The sequence below is a fragment of the Enhydra lutris genome, unplaced genomic scaffold (assembly GCF_002288905.1).
Source record: "Enhydra lutris kenyoni isolate GAN:26980312 unplaced genomic scaffold, ASM228890v2 scaffoldscaffold13, whole genome shotgun sequence".
NCBI classification, from domain to species: Eukaryota; Metazoa; Chordata; class Mammalia; order Carnivora; family Mustelidae; genus Enhydra; species Enhydra lutris.
In genome coordinates, this window is record NW_019154097.1 from 36,061,526 (window position 1) to 36,081,332 (window position 19,807).

Below are 19,807 nucleotides of genomic sequence, written 5' to 3' on the forward strand. Positions count from 1 at the left end.
TCTCTTCCTGGTCCCAACTTCCCGTCTGCACTTCCCTTCAGCCTTCTCCCTGGAAGAGCTGTTTCTTTCCCGCCTACAGTATTCCATCTGGCCGGCCCTCCTGGATCCTAAGCCGCCGGGTCAGTGACCAGGTCCCCTGGGGAGACGCCTAACATGCAGCTCCCCAGGCTCCCCCGCGGGGCTCCAGACCCGGCAACCATGGGACCCGTCCCCCACCAGCTACAGGACACCCACACTCCGCCAGGCGCACCTGAATGGTGGGTCAAGAATTCTTCTTTCGTTTCATCTTCGTCTATTTCAAGGGGAACTCGGATTTCAGCTAGAAAACCATGAGCGGCCTGGAGCAGGCGGCTGGCCTTGGCAGGGCGGGCGACTACCCTGGGCCAAGAAGCCTCATCGGAAAACGTCCGATGTCCGCAGATCTGCACCTAACACAACTCAGCTGCCCACAGGTTCCCCCAGGAGACGACACTTGTTTTCTGAACTAGAACCGGAGCCGTCTGACCCACCGCTTGAACTCGGCCTCCTCCAGAACCTGTGCTGTGCACAGGTCTGAAAAGGGCCTGTCCTCCTCCTGTTTTTTTTTTGTTTTTTTTTGTTTTTTTTTGTGAATATAAAGTTTGTTCTCTCGAAAGTGACCAACATTTTAAGCAGGAGAAAGAAAAGCAGTCTACTAGATTAAATTTTAAAACGATTTGTTATTTGCTATACAAATATACATTTCAACTTCTACAACACCCGCCCCGTCTGACCCCTTATCTTAGAACAAGGGATCAACATTCGAAGTCTCCGACTTCAAGGACAATATTGCAGACACACAAAGGCCCTTGAAAGCGTCTGCAACTGATAGCTACGGCAGATGACCACGAGGCCCAGGGGTCAGGGTGCACTTTCCATGTTTCCCAATGGCACGCAAACTCCTTTAAGAAAAAAAAAAAAACAAAACTCATCTGGACAGTCCCGTGAGCTGGTCATCTTAAGTCTGCAACGACGCGGTGGCTGACAGTCTGTGCCACTGGCTTTACTATAAAAGCCTTCTTCTCTTTGAGCTGCCATCCTCCTTCTCCAGTCCCCTCTTGTCCCAGCCAGGGTTCCTCTTCGAGTGGTGGCTCTCCGGGCTCCACTTCTCCTGGTCCCCCTCACTGAAAGCCCGCGTCTCTCTCCTGGAGCTGAGCCCTTCTTCCCAGTCACATCTTCTTTTACTTGCAGAGACCTCGGTCCCAGCAGCTGGAGGTTCATAGTGCGCCTGAGGTTTGTTGTTGTTCAGAACGGCCCCCCTGGCAGTGGACGGCTGTGCGCCTCCCAGATCCTGGGGACTCCCGGGGAAGCCCGGCTCCCCCGAGGGCGGTGTCGCCCCGGGATGCTGGGGGCTCGAGGGCTGCGGATCCCTGAGGCACGGCCCTCTGGCTTCAGGGTCCAGGCCCAGCCTCCTAAGCAGTCGTGGGTCCCGAAGCCGGTCCTGAATAAGGGGCCTTTCAGGGTCCTTTGCCGTGACGGTACCAGCAGACTCCTTGGAGTCCGAGGGCGTGTGGTAGAGGGACGTGAAGGACGTCTTGGCGAGCTCGCTGTCCAGCCTGCTGCTGGGCAAGCCGCCCGGGGGTCTGGACGCCTCCGGGACGACAGCGGGGGGGTGCGTCACGCTTCTCTGCAGCACCGGCTTCAGCTTCAGGATCTTGGCGGCGTCGTGCCTGTAGTTCCTGTCACACGTCTTGATGATGGCGCCCCGCTTCTGGGCGTCCTGGATCAGGTGGTTCCAGTGCTGGTTCTCCTGGAAACAGAGGAGGGAGAAACAATCACAGGCCCAGAATACTCAGAGGCTTGGGAAGCGTGAGTTTCTGCTCCCGTTTCTGAGTAGCAACAAATACACTTCGCAAACAGATTCTCAAGAATCCATTAAAGAAAAATAAGTTCAAATACAGAACCCCGAAGCCATGTTACCAGAAAAGAGCACCGGTCACTGCCTGGGACAAAGAATGTCCGCCGTTTCACCACGTGGCTCTCGGGGGCCACACGTGCCTAGCAGTTCGTGTGCTGGATGGAGTAGACACAGGACAGCTCTGTCACCCCAGGAAGATCCCCCGGACACTTGACCTAGAGTCCTGCCTCTCTCTCGAAAGGCTAACACTGTGGAGCAGGAAGGCCTGGTTTCAGAGAGCCCTAACTTTTGGGTGTGTGTGTGACTATTCTAGAAAGAGTCCCACAGCCTTCACTGAATTCCCAAAGGCCTCCCAGACTCCAAAGGGCTAAACTGTCTTCGTCCACGGAGACAACTATTCCACAGACTTTTCCCACGGTCTGGTCTCTTTTCTGGAGGAATTTAAGTCGCGAAAGCATGCCCAAGGAGAAGGAAACCCCAGCTGCACTCCTCGCTCCTCTCTTCCCGCTAGACTCTCCTCAGCAATAACCTGCTTTACAACCATCAGAACGTTGGCCTCTTTAGAAAGAAGACAACAGCGGCCCTCGCGGGGCCTCCTGCCCTATTCAAAAAACTGGGTGAGGGTAGCAGTACTTACTTGCTGCATGACCTTGGTCAAGTTAACCTCTCTGAGCCTGTTTCCTCATCTGTAAAATGGGCATAATGTTTTATTTAACTAACTCTAAAATGCACATCATTTTCACATTTTACCATTTCTTGACCTGCGGCACCTCCTGGCCAGGCAGCACTTTCTAAGTAGCTAACCCTGGAGGAATTCATGGCTCGGCAACAGCAACTCCTTGACTTTCAGTCAATAAACCATTTAAAGAATGAGTCCCAGCATGCCTAAAAACCTATCCACAGCACCTTCTGAGGAGATAAGAAAGTAGCAGCACTACTGCCTGGGAGAATGAGACCAGGAGTTGGAAGAGGAGCCCGGAGACCATGCGGAGTCCCCAACGCTTCCGACTGCGTGGGGAACAGTCTGTGGCGGGAATGAGGACATGTGTGACTATGACCTGGGGAACGATTCTGGAGTGCTAGACTCAGAAAGTGAAGTCCTTTCAGGAATTCTGCGGCCTACTCATCTTGCTTGTACTTTCTCTTTTACGTATGAACAAGGGCGATAGGATAAAAGTCTGTCTTGTCAAAACAAGCCTAGAAGAGTTCTTTTAATATAAAAATTCTACGTGAAAATAAAATATCACAGTTTAATAGTAGTACATAAAATAATGATTCCTCTCATAATGGCTTCTTGGATCAGATGGACTGGGATTCTGTGAGGGCAAAAGGCTCACATACAATGCACACGCAGAGGCCTGGGGAGCACCAGATAGTCCACAGGAGCACTCCCGGGCCTGGGGCTCGGACCTCTTCCTCACTCTGGAGCGCACCAGAGCGTCTCCCCCTGAGGCTGAAATGCAGCTGTGACGTGAAGCAGATGGCCTTGCTGCTATTTCTGCCAAGTCTACAGCACCTCAACTTGGTGTTTAATCCGATCCTAGGATCACAAAAACAGTTTTGGGAATGGGCTGTTACTCTTGGTTTCTCAGAGGAAATCAAGTGCCTTCACCACTGATTCCATTTCTATAAGGGAAACTGGGGTAAGAATTAAAAACAAACAAACAAACAAACAAAAAACCAGCCCAAGGGATACACTGGGAGTTTTCCTATTGTTCTTCCTGTGCCTTTCTGTGCCACTGGCTTCCAAGGGTGCAGACGCCCCAGCTCCCTGCCTGCTCCTGGGGGTTCCCCCGCCCCGACTCCGTCCTGCACAGTCACGACTTGCCCATCCCCAGTCTCTCCACGGGGCGCAATGCGGCCGCCAGGGCACAAGCAGACTCCTGGGTGCCTGAGGGGGGCAGTGAAAACAGGGGTGCCCAGGCAGGCTCCTTCAATCAGGGTGTCGCTAGGAGACACACAGCTCTAACCACCTTTTAACTTTCAGATTAAAACATTACCAACATTCAACTGTGTAAAAAAAGTAATTCTAATAGGTTCATCAACTGATGAGAAACCATTTTTTAACACTTAGATCCTCATGGTACAAGGGAAAACAATTCTATAAAAAGTCGGACCAGGAGTCCAATTTTTTCCAATGGATTCATTTAAGAGTGATGTAAAGATTTAAGTTTTATTTTACAATGTCAATATTTGTAATATACTCAAAACAAAATCTTAAACAATACTTAAACTTACCATAACAAATTTTTGATATCAACTTAAAAATAGGTGGTATGCAGCTTTTAAAGAGTCCTTCAAGGGGGCACACAAACTACAGAAACTGAAGACCACAGATGTAGGGAAAAACTGAATGAGAAAGACTGTGTTTGAATGCCCTCTGGTGGTATATACCAGAAAACACGGGGAAAACTAGTGGAAAAAATCTAATGCATTAGCTCCGCTCCTCTCCTAACATAACCACGGACTTTGTGAAACACAAAAATGAGAAGAATTCAAAGTTAACGACCGCTAACGAAGCAAGCAGCAAACACCCGGGCCGGTTAGCTGTGCTATCACCAACGGAGGCCGCACCCTTGGTCAGATGTGAACCTGCCCCGCCTCCCCCCACCCAAGCGACACAGAGCAGGCAGCGAGCTCCCAGTGCCAAGACAGAAAAGATCCAAGCTCCCTCGAGCTGGCATTAAGCTGGACCAGTAACAGCCACAGTAGCTGAGTGTCCGCTGAGTGCCAGCAACTGTGCTAGCACTTTCCACATATGGGTGGCTTTACAGAGCTCAACAGTCCTAGGACGGAGACGTATTTTTTTTAAAATTGTGGAGAGTGTGGGCCTCGGACTGGGACAGGGTTAGTGGTTTACATCCGCGAACGCTCCCAGGCAGAAGCTGCTGAAGGACAGGGCAGCCGGGGGAAGCAGCTCACTGTTCTGTAACCCGCATCAATTCTGCACTCATGGAAAACAGAGACAAAAGCTCAACCCAGTATCAGTCACGCTGGGCGAACTCCGGAGCACTCTGCTCCCAGAATGCACCTACCATGAGGGTCCTTAAGTGTCCGAGGATGAAGAGGCTGTACTTGGCTCGTGTGATGGTGACGTTCAGTCTCTGCAAACTCGCCAGAAACCTAAGTGACAAAAGCGAAGTTACTTCCTGACGCAGAGTGACTTAGCGTGAGTGCAGGGACACAGACGCTGCTTCAGACGGCTGTCCTGGGGCTCCTTCTCCTCCTTTAACAGTGCCTCGCTTCCTCCCTCTTCCCAACACAGGGTCCCCGGCAAAGCAGCCATTCCCATTAAAACCTGGAAACGAAAGGCCTGGAGCTTTCCTTCAAAGTGATGCATCCGTCCGCCAGGCTCGTGTTCCGCCTTGGAGGAGATACTGGGAAATTTAAGGTAGCATTCTTAAGCTTTAGAGACATCCTAAAAATACGCTACTAGTCAGTTATTTGGAATCTGTGTGAGGATCAGTAAAATGCTGTGGAGGCGAGCAGAAGCATGCACCTATCAGGAAAAGGTACCACGAGATCTGAGGAGGGCTCGGAGATAACAGAACGGCTGTGTGAAGGCGGCGACCGTTCTGCTTCACAGGACGCCCCAGAGATGCCAGGGCCCCACCTGTCTGTGTAGACTCTCTCCAAACAGGGGCGGAGGGAACTCACGTCACTATTTCCTTTAAGAGTAAGGAAATACATTTCTAATCTGCAAATTTCACCCATTCCTCAAGAGCGGGAGAAAGCAGCCACACCAGTGTCAGGGCTCTGAAACTTGGGAGTTTCCTGTCACTTGCTATAGCGTCCTTGGCATCTTCAGTGAGTAAACTGACAGGAGTCAAGGTTCACAAACTTAGCAAAGCACAAAAACACAGGGAAGATGAAGAGCCACTCCGTGACAGATCATGGAGAAGACAGGCCGACCACCCCGAGCCAAGAGACGGTCACTCTTAGGAAGCCAAAGAACAGGCCGCCCTTGGAGGCAGGCGACAGACAAGGTCCACGAGAAGCAGGCGTGACAGTGGATCAACTCCACAAGTGAAACAACAAAGTTTCATGAAGTGACACGAGTTTTTGACAAAGGAAAATACTGCAACGAACGGCATCCCCAGCAGCGAGCGGAAAGGGACGTGACTCGAGACCGCAGACAAGCGGAGGGCCCGCGGCACTCACCCGATTGAGCCCTGCGCGGTGTTCGCCCTGACGCACGTGACAATGACGCAGTCCTTCTGCCGGCCCTGGAACCCGTCCACGGTATCGACTTCTGCCGGCCTGTCCACAGGACACAAACATGCTTATCGGAAACCGCTAAAATAATCATTAAACATGCATATTTATACAGTGGCATTTTTCAGTTTTCATCCGTTTAGCGGTATGTAATTCATGTCACCTACACGCCACCACTCTCAAGCAGAGCATTTGATGGTTTTCGCACATCCGCTGGGCTATGCAAACATCACCACCGGGTACTTTTGCATTTCTTTCGCCTGGACCTACTAGCAGTTAGTCTCGATTTTTCCCTCTTTCCAGGCCTGGCACCCACGAAAGACAGACTTCTTGTCTGTAATGTCGTGTGAATGGAACCATACATAAGTGGCCTTTCCTGCTTGGCTTCTTCTACTTCGACCACGTTCAGGGTTCCTCCCTGCTGCGGCGTGTAACGGCCCCGCATCCTCTTAGGGCTGCATACTTGACTCACAGATGCCCCATGGTTTATTTACGCGCTTACAACGGATGGACATCCGGGCTGTTTTCCCTTTGTTAGCGTTATGAACAACGCTGCTGCAACACTCACGTCTGAGCTTCTGTGCGAACATTTTTTCAGTTCTTTCAGGGACATACCTCAAAGATAGAGGTATTCTAGGCTTTACTTCTTTTTTTTTTTGAGAAAGAGAGAAAGCATGCATGTGAACGATGGGGGAGCGGGAGAGGGAGAGAAAAGAATCCCAAACAGGCTCGACGCCCAGCATAGAGCCGGACACGGGGCTTGATCCCACACCCTGAGACTAGGCCCGGCACAAGCTGAAATCAAGAGGACACTTGACAGAGCCACCCAGGTGCCCCTATGCTTTACTCTTTGAGGAACTGCCAAAGTGTTTTCCACCATGATCTACCATTTTAAATTCTCACCAGCAATGCACAAAGGATTCCAATTTCTCAACATCCTTGCCCCAACTTGTCGCTCACTGTCTGGCTTAGCAGTCGTTCAGACGGGTGACATGGGATCTCATTGTGCTTTTGATTTGCATCTCCCTAATGACAAACGATGTGGAACATCTTTTCACGTACTTGTTGACCATTTGTTTACAACCTACTTTAGAGAAAGGCTATTCGAATCCTTTGCCCATTAAAAAAAGTAGACCATTTAACTTTTTGAGTTGTGTGAGTTCTTTATGTAATTCAGATGCATGATTTGCAAGTACAGATTTTCCTTGACCTGGGATGGCGTTACATCCCAATAAACCCACCATGAGTTACAAACATCCTAAGCTGAAAATGTAATTTATTACACTTAACCTACCGAACACTGGCTTGGCCTGGCAGACCTCAGACGGGCTCTGAATGCTTGCACCAGCCTACGGTTCGGCAAAGCCTGTTTGTAAGTCATGTAACCGCTCTGGAGCCAGGACAGAATGGCTGCCAGCGTCACCAGACGCACCCCCCTAACTGCAGTGCGGACCAGGAGCTGTGGCCGCTACTGCACAACAGCACAAGAGAGGACCGTGCCGCCTATCATCAGCCAGGGAAAAGATCCAGATTCGAAATTTGAAGTAGAGCTTCTACTGAATGTGTACTGCTTTGCCACCATCATAAAGTTGGAAAATTCTAAGTCAAACCATGGTTAATCAGGAACTATCCATCTATTTTCCCATTCTGGGGGCTGTCTTCTCCCTTTTTTGATAGTGTACTTTGACACACACAAGTTTCTAAATTTTTATGAAGCCTAGTTTATCTATTTTTCCTTTGGTAACTTGTGCTTGGGTGTCATGCTGAGAAACTGCTGTCTCATCTGAGGTCAGACAGGTTTATAGCTTTGAACTTTATAATTTTACGCTTAGATTCAGCGCTCTAACCCACTTTGACTTCATACACTGTATGCTGTGGGACAAGAGTCAAAATTCATTCTCACAGCATCTGGGTGGCTCAGCCGGTTAAGCTTCCCACTCTTGACCTCGGCATGATCAGGTCATGATCTCAGAACGGTGAGATGGAGGCCGTGTCTGGTTTTGTGCTGGGCATGGAGCCTCCTTAAGATCCTCCTCCTCTCTCTCCTTCTGCCCCTCTTTCACCCCACTTGCACACTATTAAAAAAAAAATTCACTCTCTTGCATATGGAGATCTCGTTGGCCCAGCACCATCTAAACAAAGACTATTCTTTCCTGACTGGTCTTGGCATCCTTGTTGGAAAGCAACTGGCCATTAATGAATGGGTTTCTTTCTGAACTGGCAATTCGAGTCTACTGGTTTATAGGCCTATCCTTAGGACAGTACCAGTCCTGATAACCAGCTCTGCCAGTAAGCTCAGAAAGAGCAAAGTGTGAACCCTCCAACATCTAGTTCTTTTTCAAGATATTTGGGGTGTCTTGCATTTCCACATGAATTTTAGGTTAAGATTGTCCATTTCTGTAAAACAGGCAGCTGGGTTCTGCCAGAGACAACAATGACTCTGTAGGATCAATCACTCTGGGGAGTGCTGCCCCCTTAACACCAGGAAGTCTTCTGAACCACAGACACAGACTGTCTTTCCATTTACCTCGGTGTTCTTTAACTTCCTTCAACAACGTTTTGTATTTTTTGATGTGTAAGTTTTATACACCTTTACTTCATTCATTCCTATTTTGTTCTTTTTGATGCCATTACAAACGATTGTTTTTTTAAGTTTCCTTTTCAGACCGCTCGTTGCTACTGTAATACAAATACAACTAATTTCTGTATACTGATCTTCATCCTACAAGTTGGTTGAACTCATTAAAAATGAATAGTTTATGTGGTTTTTTGATATAAAATGTCCTGCCAACTATGAGAAAGGGTAGTTTGACTTCTTTTGTAATATGGATGCCTTTAATCTCTTTTCTTGCTCGATTATCCTGCTTAGAACCTCTAATACAGTGCCGCCCAGCAGTGGTGAGAGCTGGTGTCGTTCCTGATCCTGGGGGGACAGGACTCAGCCTCACCATCAAGTATGTTAGCTGGGGATTTCTCATAGATGCCTTTTACTAGGTTGAGGAAGTTCTTTTCTATTCCTAGTCTGTTGAATGTTTTAATCATGAGAGGTGTTGGATATAGTCAAATGCTCTTCCTATATCTACTCAGATGATCATGCGGGTTTTCTCCCATTATTCTATTAATAACGGTGTGTCACACGATTGATTTTTTTGTATATTGAACCAACCTTGCATTCCTGAGATAATCCCACTATGGTCTTGGTGTATAATCCTTTTAATATGCTGCTGAATTCAGTTCCCAATATTTTGTTGAGGATTTTTAACATCCATATTCATAAGGGATACTGGCCTGTAGTTTCTCTCTTCTTGTGATGTCTTTCCATGGCTCTGGTATGGTAATATTGGCCTCATAAAAGGAGTGAGAAAGTCTTCCCTCCTCTTCTATGTTTTGGAAAAGTCTGAGAAGGATTGGTGTTAATTCTGATCTTAATGTTTGGTAGAATTCACCTGGTCCTGGGTTTTCCTTTGTTGGAAAGTGTTTGATTACTAACTCCATCTCTTTACTTTGTACAGGTCTGTTCAAATTTTCTATTTTTTCTAGAGCCAATTTTGGTAGCTTGTGTGTTCCTAGGTTAAGAAATTTTTGAATTAATGGATTTCCAATAATTAATCTTTAATTTTATTGTTGAGGTAAGGAGGAGACAAAAATATGAGCTTCACCCTGTACATAAAGGCATGAAAAGGATTAAATACTTTATTCTAAGTGAAAGTGTTACTTTGTGAATCTTACTAGAATGAGAGTTCAGATTAACAAGTCACAGAACTAAAGGAAAAGGCCTGAGGGTTTCTCAGCCAGGTCCACTGCCAGTGGCGGTGAGGACACTGTGGCCAGCAGGAGGCGCTCTGGAGACGGCTGGTCTGCAGGGCCGGGAGTGTGAGTGTTCCCTACCCAGCATGACCAAAGCCTTGAGTCTCCTCCTGCTGTATCACCACAGCCTAAGACCATTTCCTAGAGTTAGGTTTCCTTTTATCCCCTCCTTCTTCTTTTTAATTCAACAGAAAAACTGGAAATATCTGTAAAAATATAGATGCCTCACCCTTTTCTATCAAATTCTTTGTCCAAATCCTTCTGAATCATCATCTTCTGAGCCTTGTAATGGGTTATTATGCCAATGTTCCGGAAAGTAACATCCCTTCTTTTGTCTTTAATAAGTTTAATTATTTCCATTACCAGTTTTATTTCTTGAACATTTACATATGAGCTAAATAAGATGAAAAAACAAAACAAAACACATCAAAACTAATAGCAGTCCAACTGCTAGCTTCAGTCCTACTTTCTTTTCCGTTACAGTGAAGGGCAGGCAGGTTAAGTTTCACCTTTATTCAGTCATCAGCGGTTCAAAGAAGCTGTTATAATGACCATTAATACCGCAGACTTGCAGACCTGTAACCACCCAGTGAAACAGAAGATGTAAGAAAGAAAAGATTCTGAAATCAACTGAAGGTTACTCACCGCTCTCTTCATTTGTTGTAACAGGGACAGCAACAGTAAGAACAAAAGCATTTATGATAACGAAGATATGAATGATCAACAGCTAAAATTAAGAAATTTACTATCTTCCACACACTGAAAAAAGTGCTTTAGTCATATTATCTTCCTTAATTCCCACCACTGGCTGTGCAAACGATGCACCACACAGCCAAGGTGATGCCGTCCACACAGACTGAACGAGACACGGCCCCTAGAGAACAACATGGACTCCTGCAGTGGGCTTGCCTCCTTACTGGCCTCGTCCTGCTCTCCCTACCCACCTCCTGAACTACACCGACCCCTTCACTACCGCTCTAGGAGCTACATGCACTGCACCTGAGGCCACCTTACTGGTCTCACTTCAAGGGCCTTTAATACCCATAATCTTAACTTCCGACTTAAGTCTATGGAAAATCCTGTTAGGGGTGCTGGGTGGCTCAGTCATTAAGCATCAGCCTTCAGCTCAGGTCACAATCCCAGGACCCTGGGATCGAGCCCTGTGTTGGGCTCCCTGCTCTGTGGGAAGCCTGCTTCTTCCTCTCCCACTCCCTCTCTCACTATCCTGTCAGATAAATAAATAAATAAAATCTTTTTTTTTTTTTTTTTAAGATTTTATTTATTTGACAGAGAGAGATCACAAGTAGGCAGAGAGAGAGAGAGGAGGAAGCAGGCTCCCCGCGGAGCAGAGAGCCCGATGCGGGGCTCGAGCCCAGGACCCTGGGATCATGACCTGAGCCGAAGGGAGAGGCTTTAACCCACTGAGCCACCCAGGCGCCCCAATAAATAAATAAAATCTTAAAAAACCAAAAAACCAACCCCCCCCACCCCCCACCATTAGCCAGCTAGCTCTTCCATCCCTGAAGTCTAATTTACTTTCTTTGGTCACCTCTCAGGTCAACCCTCCTCTGTGACCCCCACCCCCACAACACTTATGATCAACTGCTTCTCTGTATCCCTAACTTCTTCACTCAATGTCTTCTCCCACCACCTCGGTAGCTCAACTAATACGTAACCCTTCCTGAGGATGCCACCTGCTCTACAGAGCGCTCAGTGACACCTGTATTTCCCTGTACTCCATGCTGGGACCTGTGCTAACCACTTCTTCTCGTCCCTCACAAACCACATGAATATGTTCCCTTATTCACAATCCCATACATCAGGTACTGTCTACCCTCTGTCTCCCACCTTAATTCAAATGGATCTACACTGATCCTCGCACCACGTAACCAGCTGGAAAAAGTAATAACCCTGGGGATTCCCATTTGTGTCTGTGTCTCCTCTTAGATCACAAGAGCCATGCACAACAGCCATATCTGTTTTACGACAGCTGTAATCTTAGCATGTGTTTACTCAAGTGCTTACCATGCTAGGGATTATGATCCCCATTACATGATTAAGAAGAACTAAAAGGCCGAAATGTATAGAGAAAGATATTAGTAATTTAGGGTAATAAAGGAAAAGCTAGTAGCCTAGCTACAGAATGCCTGTGCCCTGACACAAGGCAAAGAGATGTATGGAAAATGTTTTCCATGTAAATATGAACAAAAATAACAACTCTGGGACCATCCCTGGGGATTGAAGAGAGGAGAACATACTCATTATCCCGTCTTTCTGAACCGTCTCCAACATCGAACACCAGGTAAGGTTGAAATGGCCAGTCTGATGAACACCGACTGGTTTCAGTTTGTCTACAAAAAAAGCAGCCACCATTCAGAATACAAGTTATAAGAAAATATTTTATTTTATTAATATTTTTTTGTTAGGGAGGGAGCTGGGAGTAAGAGATACCTACCTTATTTTATCAAAATGTGTTTTAGTAAAAGATAAAAAACAGATTGTATTTCTGTTCTAGGCCAGGAAGAGTGATCTATGCAATTAAAGATAACTGTAATTAAAAAGTCACTCCTAATACAATAAGTGAAAAAAGCTAGCCAGAGAATACAGACAGTCCACAACTTAGGATGGTTCAACCTACCATTATGTGACCTAACTGCGGTGCAAAAGCAATACATTTTGGTGGAAACTGTACTTGGAATTTTGAATTTGGGTCTCGTCTGGGGCTAGCAACATGTAGTACAATCCTCTCAGGAGACACTGGGCAGCAGCGAGGAGCACTCCTGGTCAGCCGCACGGTCACGAGGGTAACCACCTTCTACACTAACAAGCACTCTGTCGCTGTCAGTACGGTATTCGGTAAGTGACACGGTAAGTTACATATGTTATACAACCAACAACTATAAAGCAGGCTTTGTGTTGGAGGATTTTTACCTACCTGCAGGCCAATGTAAGTGTTCTGAGTACACTTAAGTAGGCCACGCTACGCCATGTTTGGTAGGTTACGTGCATTAGATGCACTTTTGATTTGTGATACGTTTATTGGGACATAACTCTGTCATAAGTCAAAGATCCGTACTATGCTGAGTATGGTGTGATTCTTTTTTTTTCCAAAAATTTAAAAACCAAAAAAGTAAAAAAAAGATATGCATAGTACAAGGACTAGAAATAGATATACCAAAATGTTACCAGTGCTTATTTCTGGGCAGCACAAATAAAGGTAATCTTCCCCTCTTCTTTTTTATCTGTATTTGCTAAAACCAACATGGCTTTTGTAACTAGAAAAAAGTACTAAACCTCTGATTTATGCTTCTTAGGACAAACTTAAGAACACAGTAAAACAGCTATTCTTCCTAAGCAGCTAAGCCCACAAGTAAAACAAGCTACAAAGCCAGGAGCGGAACTCACCTACTCGTCTTCAAGCTTTTGTTGTAAACGTAGCCGGAGGGGAAGAGACAGATGTCCGGGTGCATCCGGTACTGAACGGTGAGCTGCAGGACTGGCAGCCGGCCGACCACGCTGTGCTCCACGCTGTCTTCCAGCAGCTTGTAGAAGCGCGCCATCATTGACTGGTCATAGCCATACTCCTGAGCTTTCTGGAAAGGGCGAGAACGATGATCTCCAAGCATTTGTTCATACTTTCCCCACTACTGTAAAAACAGTGACTGAGCGCTAAAATGTATGACCAACAAGCAGATTCAGAGAAAGAGGTTTCTGACTTCAGGCCTTCGAGAGCCATGTAGCTCAACTGTAACAGTTTATTTAGAAAACCCATATACTGCTTATGAGAAAAATGTGATCTCGGGCACCTGGCTGGCTTGTGAGCATGTGAGCCTTTATCTCAGGGCTGTGAGTTCAAGCCCCACGTTTGGAGTGGAGCCTACTTACTTTAAGAAAAAAAAAAAGGAAAAGATGTGATCTTGTAATGGCCACAACTAAAGCTATTTTGATGCTAACAGAGGTCACCCGAAAGAATCAATAATAAAAGAAACAAAGAACCGCAACACAGACTTTAACAATTCTACGGTGTTCTCTCACAAACAGAAACACTGGCTGTCATGGTACACAAGTCTTAGAAAGACCGGCCCCCCATGTATCCGTCCGTCTGTCTCTCCAACATAACACTGAGCACCTAAAAGTTGGGGTGCCAAGACTGCTAAGGTAAATTAGACCAAATGTCACAGAATTTGTATTTCAGTGGAGGAGAAACACAGGTGACAATAATTACTAAACTGATTTCATAAACCTATTAATGAGTTAAGACCTGAAAAATTAGTGACCTAAGAGACAAATGAAGAGAACAGTTTTAAAGTTATTATAGCTGTGCCTTGGGATATACTTTTCAATGTCAAATCATAGAGATACTCAAAAAGTACTGCGTCTTACATAATCTAGAAACAAACGTGCACTCAAGAATGCACCAAGACAATGGAGATGGGATCACCACACGTGATGTGGAAGCCGTGCACACGAGGTTCAAAAACCTACTGCACAAATTAGGGGAGCTGTCGGTGATTCTGTTCATGGAGAATAATCAAGAACCAACTCAGACCGCATTTCTTCTAAATAACATGGTGTTCTGCAAATTTACTGACTGAACTTCTTGAAGGAATTCAGCATGTAGTGAAAACGGATTGCTGATGGGCCCCAACTTCACTGCTTTGGTGATGGATAAAAACAGCAAAAACAAGAAAAATCTGCTTGGGCTTTTTATTATTATTATAGAAATAATATGGGCTTATTGAGAAAAATTTAGAAAATTATAATTACAAAGTTAATTTTCTCAACATGCTTTTCTGTCCACCTGTTTCTAAGAAGAATTACTGGGAACAACTTAGTTGAGTATTTTAACAGATTTTGCTGGGCATTTGTTGTGTGTTTATTTATTTCTTTCCATCAATAGTCATCGAGTGCCAGCCTAATTCAGGCACTGTTTTAGGCACTGGTGTTAAAACAATGAAGAGAACAGACAAGAGTCCCTGCCCTTATGGAGCTTGAATCGAGGGGGTAACAGACAGTACATACGTTGCTAAGATGTGGTATGTCAGGTGGCTGGAAGGTCTGTGTGTGGCGGCCGTATGTATATAGGGTGTGCTTTAAAGGGGGCAGAAGCATTCCATGTCAGGTTGTCTTTTTTCCTAGTCTGTAAACAGATCAGGAATATCCTTCCGTGTTAGAACATAGAAATCCGCATCACCTTGTAGGATGTACTCAGTTTTTTTCTACAAGTGAACTGTTACTTTTTCTTTTTCCCCAGAGAGATTCAAAATAGGTTTGGCTAACTTATCGAGTAGATCAGCTTCTGGGGAGGTAGATGAAACTGTTGAATGTCTACTACTAACATTTTATTTAGTTACACAGACCTATTTAAAATCATGTATAGAAATAACCCATGATTTAGAAAGTAATACCGTTTCCCCCCACTCCTTCCGAGGTTTCCACTCGGAGACGGGTAGGCTTCTAGGCCCAGTGTGGTCGCGCATGTGTGCTCAGATGTCAAAGAGCTGCATTATCATTTTCAATAATCCAAAGTCAAAACACAGTAATGACAAAAAAAGACCAAAAAACAAAAAACCAACCAACCCACTGGCTTTCATTCCACAACTGAACAGAAATGCTCTGAAATGATCTGTTCTCTGGGGTCATTTATGCAACCACCACTCTGTACCAACAATCCACAGATCAGTGAAATATTCAACTATTATTACATTCAAAGCCATGGTCTACACCTATTCAGATTACAAACCCTCTATCAAACGTCCTGATTCTGGTGTGCATTAGTAGGAGCTCTCTGTGGTGAGGGAGCAGCAGAGAGGGGCGGGCATATTCCAGGCATGGACTGTTTCCTCCCACAAATGGGGTTCACGGCCCCTTTTCTCTTCCTGACACCATACTTTCAGAGGACAGGAGAAGCATTTTTTTTTTTTTTTTTTTTTTTTGGTATGACAGGACACAAAATTCTAGCACTGGAAATGTACTCTTAAAAATACATTTAAAGTACTCTTTATAATGTTTTCAAATTTGCATACATTTAAATATAAATCAGGAGGTTAGGAAACTTCTAAAATTTTTCTTCTATTATTGTTTTGGTGTGTATGTTACTAAAATGGATTGGATACAGCCCTTAAAACAGCTGCACACTGCCTTTCCCCAAGAATGAGCAGGCCGCACACAGAACACAGTCGTTCTTGCCTTTGCCTTCTGGTCTTGGGGGCACACACCCTGCTCACGTCACACGTGCACAGAAGCACAATCAGGAACAAAGGGACATTTTTACAGGCTCTTACTCTTAAAATTCAAACAGTGGTTCTCTTTTCTTAGCCATTCCCTTCTTCTCCTTCCAAGTAAGAGATGATGATCCAAGAAAGACCCTTCCAAACACAGTAACAAAGAAGGCCCTTCCACTTTAAAACAATATGAACATGAAACTAACTTACCATAGAAATGACCGTGGGAGGGAGCTGTTTCGGATCTCCCACGAGGATGAGCTTGTTACAACGATGGATGAGTGGAGTGAGAGTCTCAACCTCACAAGACTGCCCGGCCTTGGGAAGAAAGTACAGAATGAGAAGGTGTTCTTAATCATCTTTGCCGTTTCTTTATCCGTGTGCACTTTATCTAATTCATAGAAGTTCTAACATTCAGAAAAGTATCACTTTCTCTTTCTGCACTGAGTATCAAAAATAAGGATTTGGGGGGGGGGGCGCCTGGGTGGCTCAGTGGGTTAAAGCCTCTGCTTTCGGCTCAGGTCATGATTCCAGAGTCCTGGGATCGAGCCCCGCATCAGGCTCTCTGCTCCATGGGGAGCCTGCTTCCTCCTCTCTCTGCCTGCCTCTCTACTTGTGATCTTTGTCTGTCGAATAAATAAATAAAATCTTTAAAAAAAAAATAATAAGGATTTTTGAGTATACTTATTGTGATGAGCACCAGGTGATTAAAATAACTTAATAAGAAAAATAAGGGAAAAAAAGGGTTTTGTTTTTTTTTGTTTTTTTTTGGTTAGAAAATAAAACAACAAAGAAGCAAACACTCTCGACAGTCAATTAAGAACCACCACCGCAGGGGTGCTGTGAAGCTAGCACCACTCGGGCACCATGACCACTTGGGAACCAGCCGCCAGCTGCAAGGCATGTAATGCCCCAGTTCTATGTTCTTTGTTCCTTCTGGGCACATGCCCAAGGGAACTGCATGGCTGTGAGTCCCCCTCTCCCTGCCACCCCCTTGCTTCCTTGTTTCCCGCAGGCCTCATCATCTGCAAGACTCAAGTTTCTCTTCAATGCCATTTTCTTCAATTATTTCATCACTTCCATGGTTTCTGTTCTTTCGTTTGGTGAAAACGGATCTTGGATTGATCCTCTGTATCTCATTTTCTGCGTCTTTTGTCTTCTGGCTCTACATTCTGGCAAACAGTAGGTACCCAACAAATGCTTGCTCAATGAATGAACTACGGATAAAGGATGTTAGCTGAAAATATTGTGGCTCAGAGCTGTCCAAAGTTATATTAAAACTGCTTCAAAAGGGAACCAGGGCTATTCCAAGCAGAAGCGAGATACTCCTTGGGAACGTTCTGTTGAACAGTCAGGGATTCCAGAATCCCAATTCTGGAAAAGCCGTTTTAACTGTGAGGGGCTGTCAGCAACACATTTCAACACATGAGACTACACACACAGCACAGCAGGTAAACACTAGCGGCACAAGAACCCTGCTCTCCCTAGCTCAGCAGCAGCAAAGACCCCCAAGATTCAGCCCTCACAGCACCATCCAACTCATACTGCTGAGTGCCAACTGACCTCATCCACAATGACACAGCTGAAGGGGACACCCCCTTGCCCACGAAAAGCAGACTCGAGCAGTAAGCCACCACTCGTGCTCAGTGTGCAGCAGATGACATGGGACTCCAAGATGATGATGCTCTGTGTTTTTTGTGGGCGCCCTTGAACCTAAGATAACAAATAAAGAAGAATCAATATTTCACCGTATATAAATTCTTGCTTATGGTAGGCCCGTTTTTACTGTAAAACATCCACCATTTATTATACAATAAAAATATTTAGTGAGGGGCGCCTGGGTGGCTCAGTGGGTTAAGCCGCTGCCTTCGGCTCAGGTCATGATCTCAGGGTCCTGGGTCCTCAGCAGGGAGCCTGCTTCCTCCTCTCTCTCTGCCTGCTTGTGATCTCCGTCAAATAAATAAATAAAATCTTAAAAAAAAAAAAAAAATTTAGTGAGCACAGAGGTCCCAGGAACCTCAAATCTAGAAAATGGCACAAACGCTCAAGAAACCACCAGAGACAACACTGTGCACTGCAGTGCAGTCTAAGCTCACAACAGGAGTTAAAGCTCATTAGGAAAAATTTATTCAGGCTTGATTTGGTCAAAGCAAATTATAATTCTTACAGCAGATGTACGTGGGCAGGTACAGAACGCGTAGAGATAGTTGTGAAGCAATTATCGGAGTTAAACTAGGGTCAGAACTCAGCTTGAATACACATTTTTCTGTCAGTTTTTAAGTACACAACGTTGTTCCTTCTTTTACAAAGGCTTGTACCAACACCGCCGCCTGTGAAGAGGAGGAGCTCTGTGCTCACGCGTTAAGAAAGCCCTCCTCAGTCCGCCACCGCTGCACGGACCGAGTCACAGTGCAGGGCAGTGCGTGTCCCATTTAGGATCCAAGCTGATAACCCAGTATTCTCATCAGACTCGGTGAGCCCGTTCCAACTTATGAACAGGGGCTCATCCCTGCACATCTGGTCAACCAGAGACGTGGACTGCCAACCACGTGTGGAAGCGTCACGGAGATGGTGGCAACCATGGCCCTCCCAGGGGCACATGTGAACGCACTGACACACACCTCTCCTCTCAGCCACCTTTTGAGGAAAAGTGCCAAGTAGGATGAATTCCGTGGGCCACAGAACAAGGTGACGAGCAGCAAACCCACCGTATATGCAAAAACAGACTTCAATAAATACAGACTTCAGCCTTAAATTTGAGAAGTAATTTTGGGCTCAGTTTACAATTTAATAAAAATCTTTCCACATAACTTTTTATTTAAATGAACCAACAGCTAATGGAAATATGAATTAAGTTCAGCTGTCACTTATTTAGCTCTACCAGGAAGGGAAATACATTCAAGAGAAAAATTTCAGCTCAAAAATACTAATAACGGAGCACCTGGGTGGCTCAGTGGGTTAAGCCTCTGCCTTTGGCTCAGGTCATGATCTCAGGGTTCTGGGATCGAGCCCCGCATTGGGCTCTCTGCTCAGCAGGGAGCCTGCTTCCTACTCTCTCTCTACCTGCCTCTCTACCTACTTGTGATCTCTGTCTGTCAAATAAATAAATTAAATTAAAAAAAAAATACTAATAACATCAGGCTCCTGGGTGGCTCAACTGGTTGGGCAACTGATTTAGGCTTAGGTCATGACCTCGGGAGTCCCGGGATCGAGTCCCACATCGGGCTCCCTGCTCAGTGGAGAGTGTGTTTCTCCCTCTGACCCTCTCCCCTCTGTTCTCTCTCACTCACTCTTTCTCTGAAAGAAATAAAACCTTTAAAAAAAAAAAAAATACTAATCACGTCACCAGTTGCTAGAACCTGCTCTCCCTGACCCCCACTGGTTTATTAGGGCCGCAATCTGGTTATGACAATATATACCTGGCTCATCCTTGCTTTGATCAATCAAAATTTTGCTTTTTTTTTTTAAGATTTTATTTTTAAGGACGCCTGGGTGGCTCAGTGGGTTAAGCCTCTGCCTTTGGCTCTGGTCATGATCTCAGGGTCCTGGGATCGAGTCCCACATGTGTCTCTCTGCTCTGTGGGGAGTCTGCTTCCCTTGCTCTCTCTGCCTACCTCTCTGCCTACTTGTGATCTCTCTGTCAAATAAATAAAATCTTAAAAAAAAAAAAAAAGATTTTATTTTT

At 45.6% G+C, this 19,807-nt stretch overlaps 1 protein-coding gene across 3 annotated transcripts in view; it reads right to left on the reverse strand.

Moving 5' to 3' along the window:
• Positions 1–678: 678 nt before the first annotated feature.
• Positions 679–19,807, reverse strand: part of LOC111146140 (senataxin) — an 82,254-nt gene continuing 63,125 nt past the window's right edge. Inside the window, exons 17-24 of one of the 3 annotated variants that reach the window (XM_022501552.1) lie at positions 17,686–17,835; positions 16,333–16,440; positions 13,304–13,491; positions 12,157–12,249; positions 10,128–10,292; positions 6,038–6,136; positions 4,912–4,999; positions 679–1,768 (exon numbers count right to left, since the gene is read on the reverse strand). In XM_022501552.1, coding sequence (XP_022357260.1) covers positions 1,025–1,768; positions 4,912–4,999; positions 6,038–6,136; positions 10,128–10,292; positions 12,157–12,249; positions 13,304–13,491; positions 16,333–16,440; positions 17,686–17,835 — 1,635 coding nt within the window. In that variant the 3' untranslated portion in view covers positions 679–1,024. The remainder of the gene's footprint in view (positions 1,769–4,911; positions 5,000–6,037; positions 6,137–10,127; positions 10,293–12,156; positions 12,250–13,303; positions 13,492–16,332; positions 16,441–17,685; positions 17,836–19,807) is intronic. The other 2 variants (XM_022501553.1, XM_022501554.1) reach the window with 2 other exon arrangements.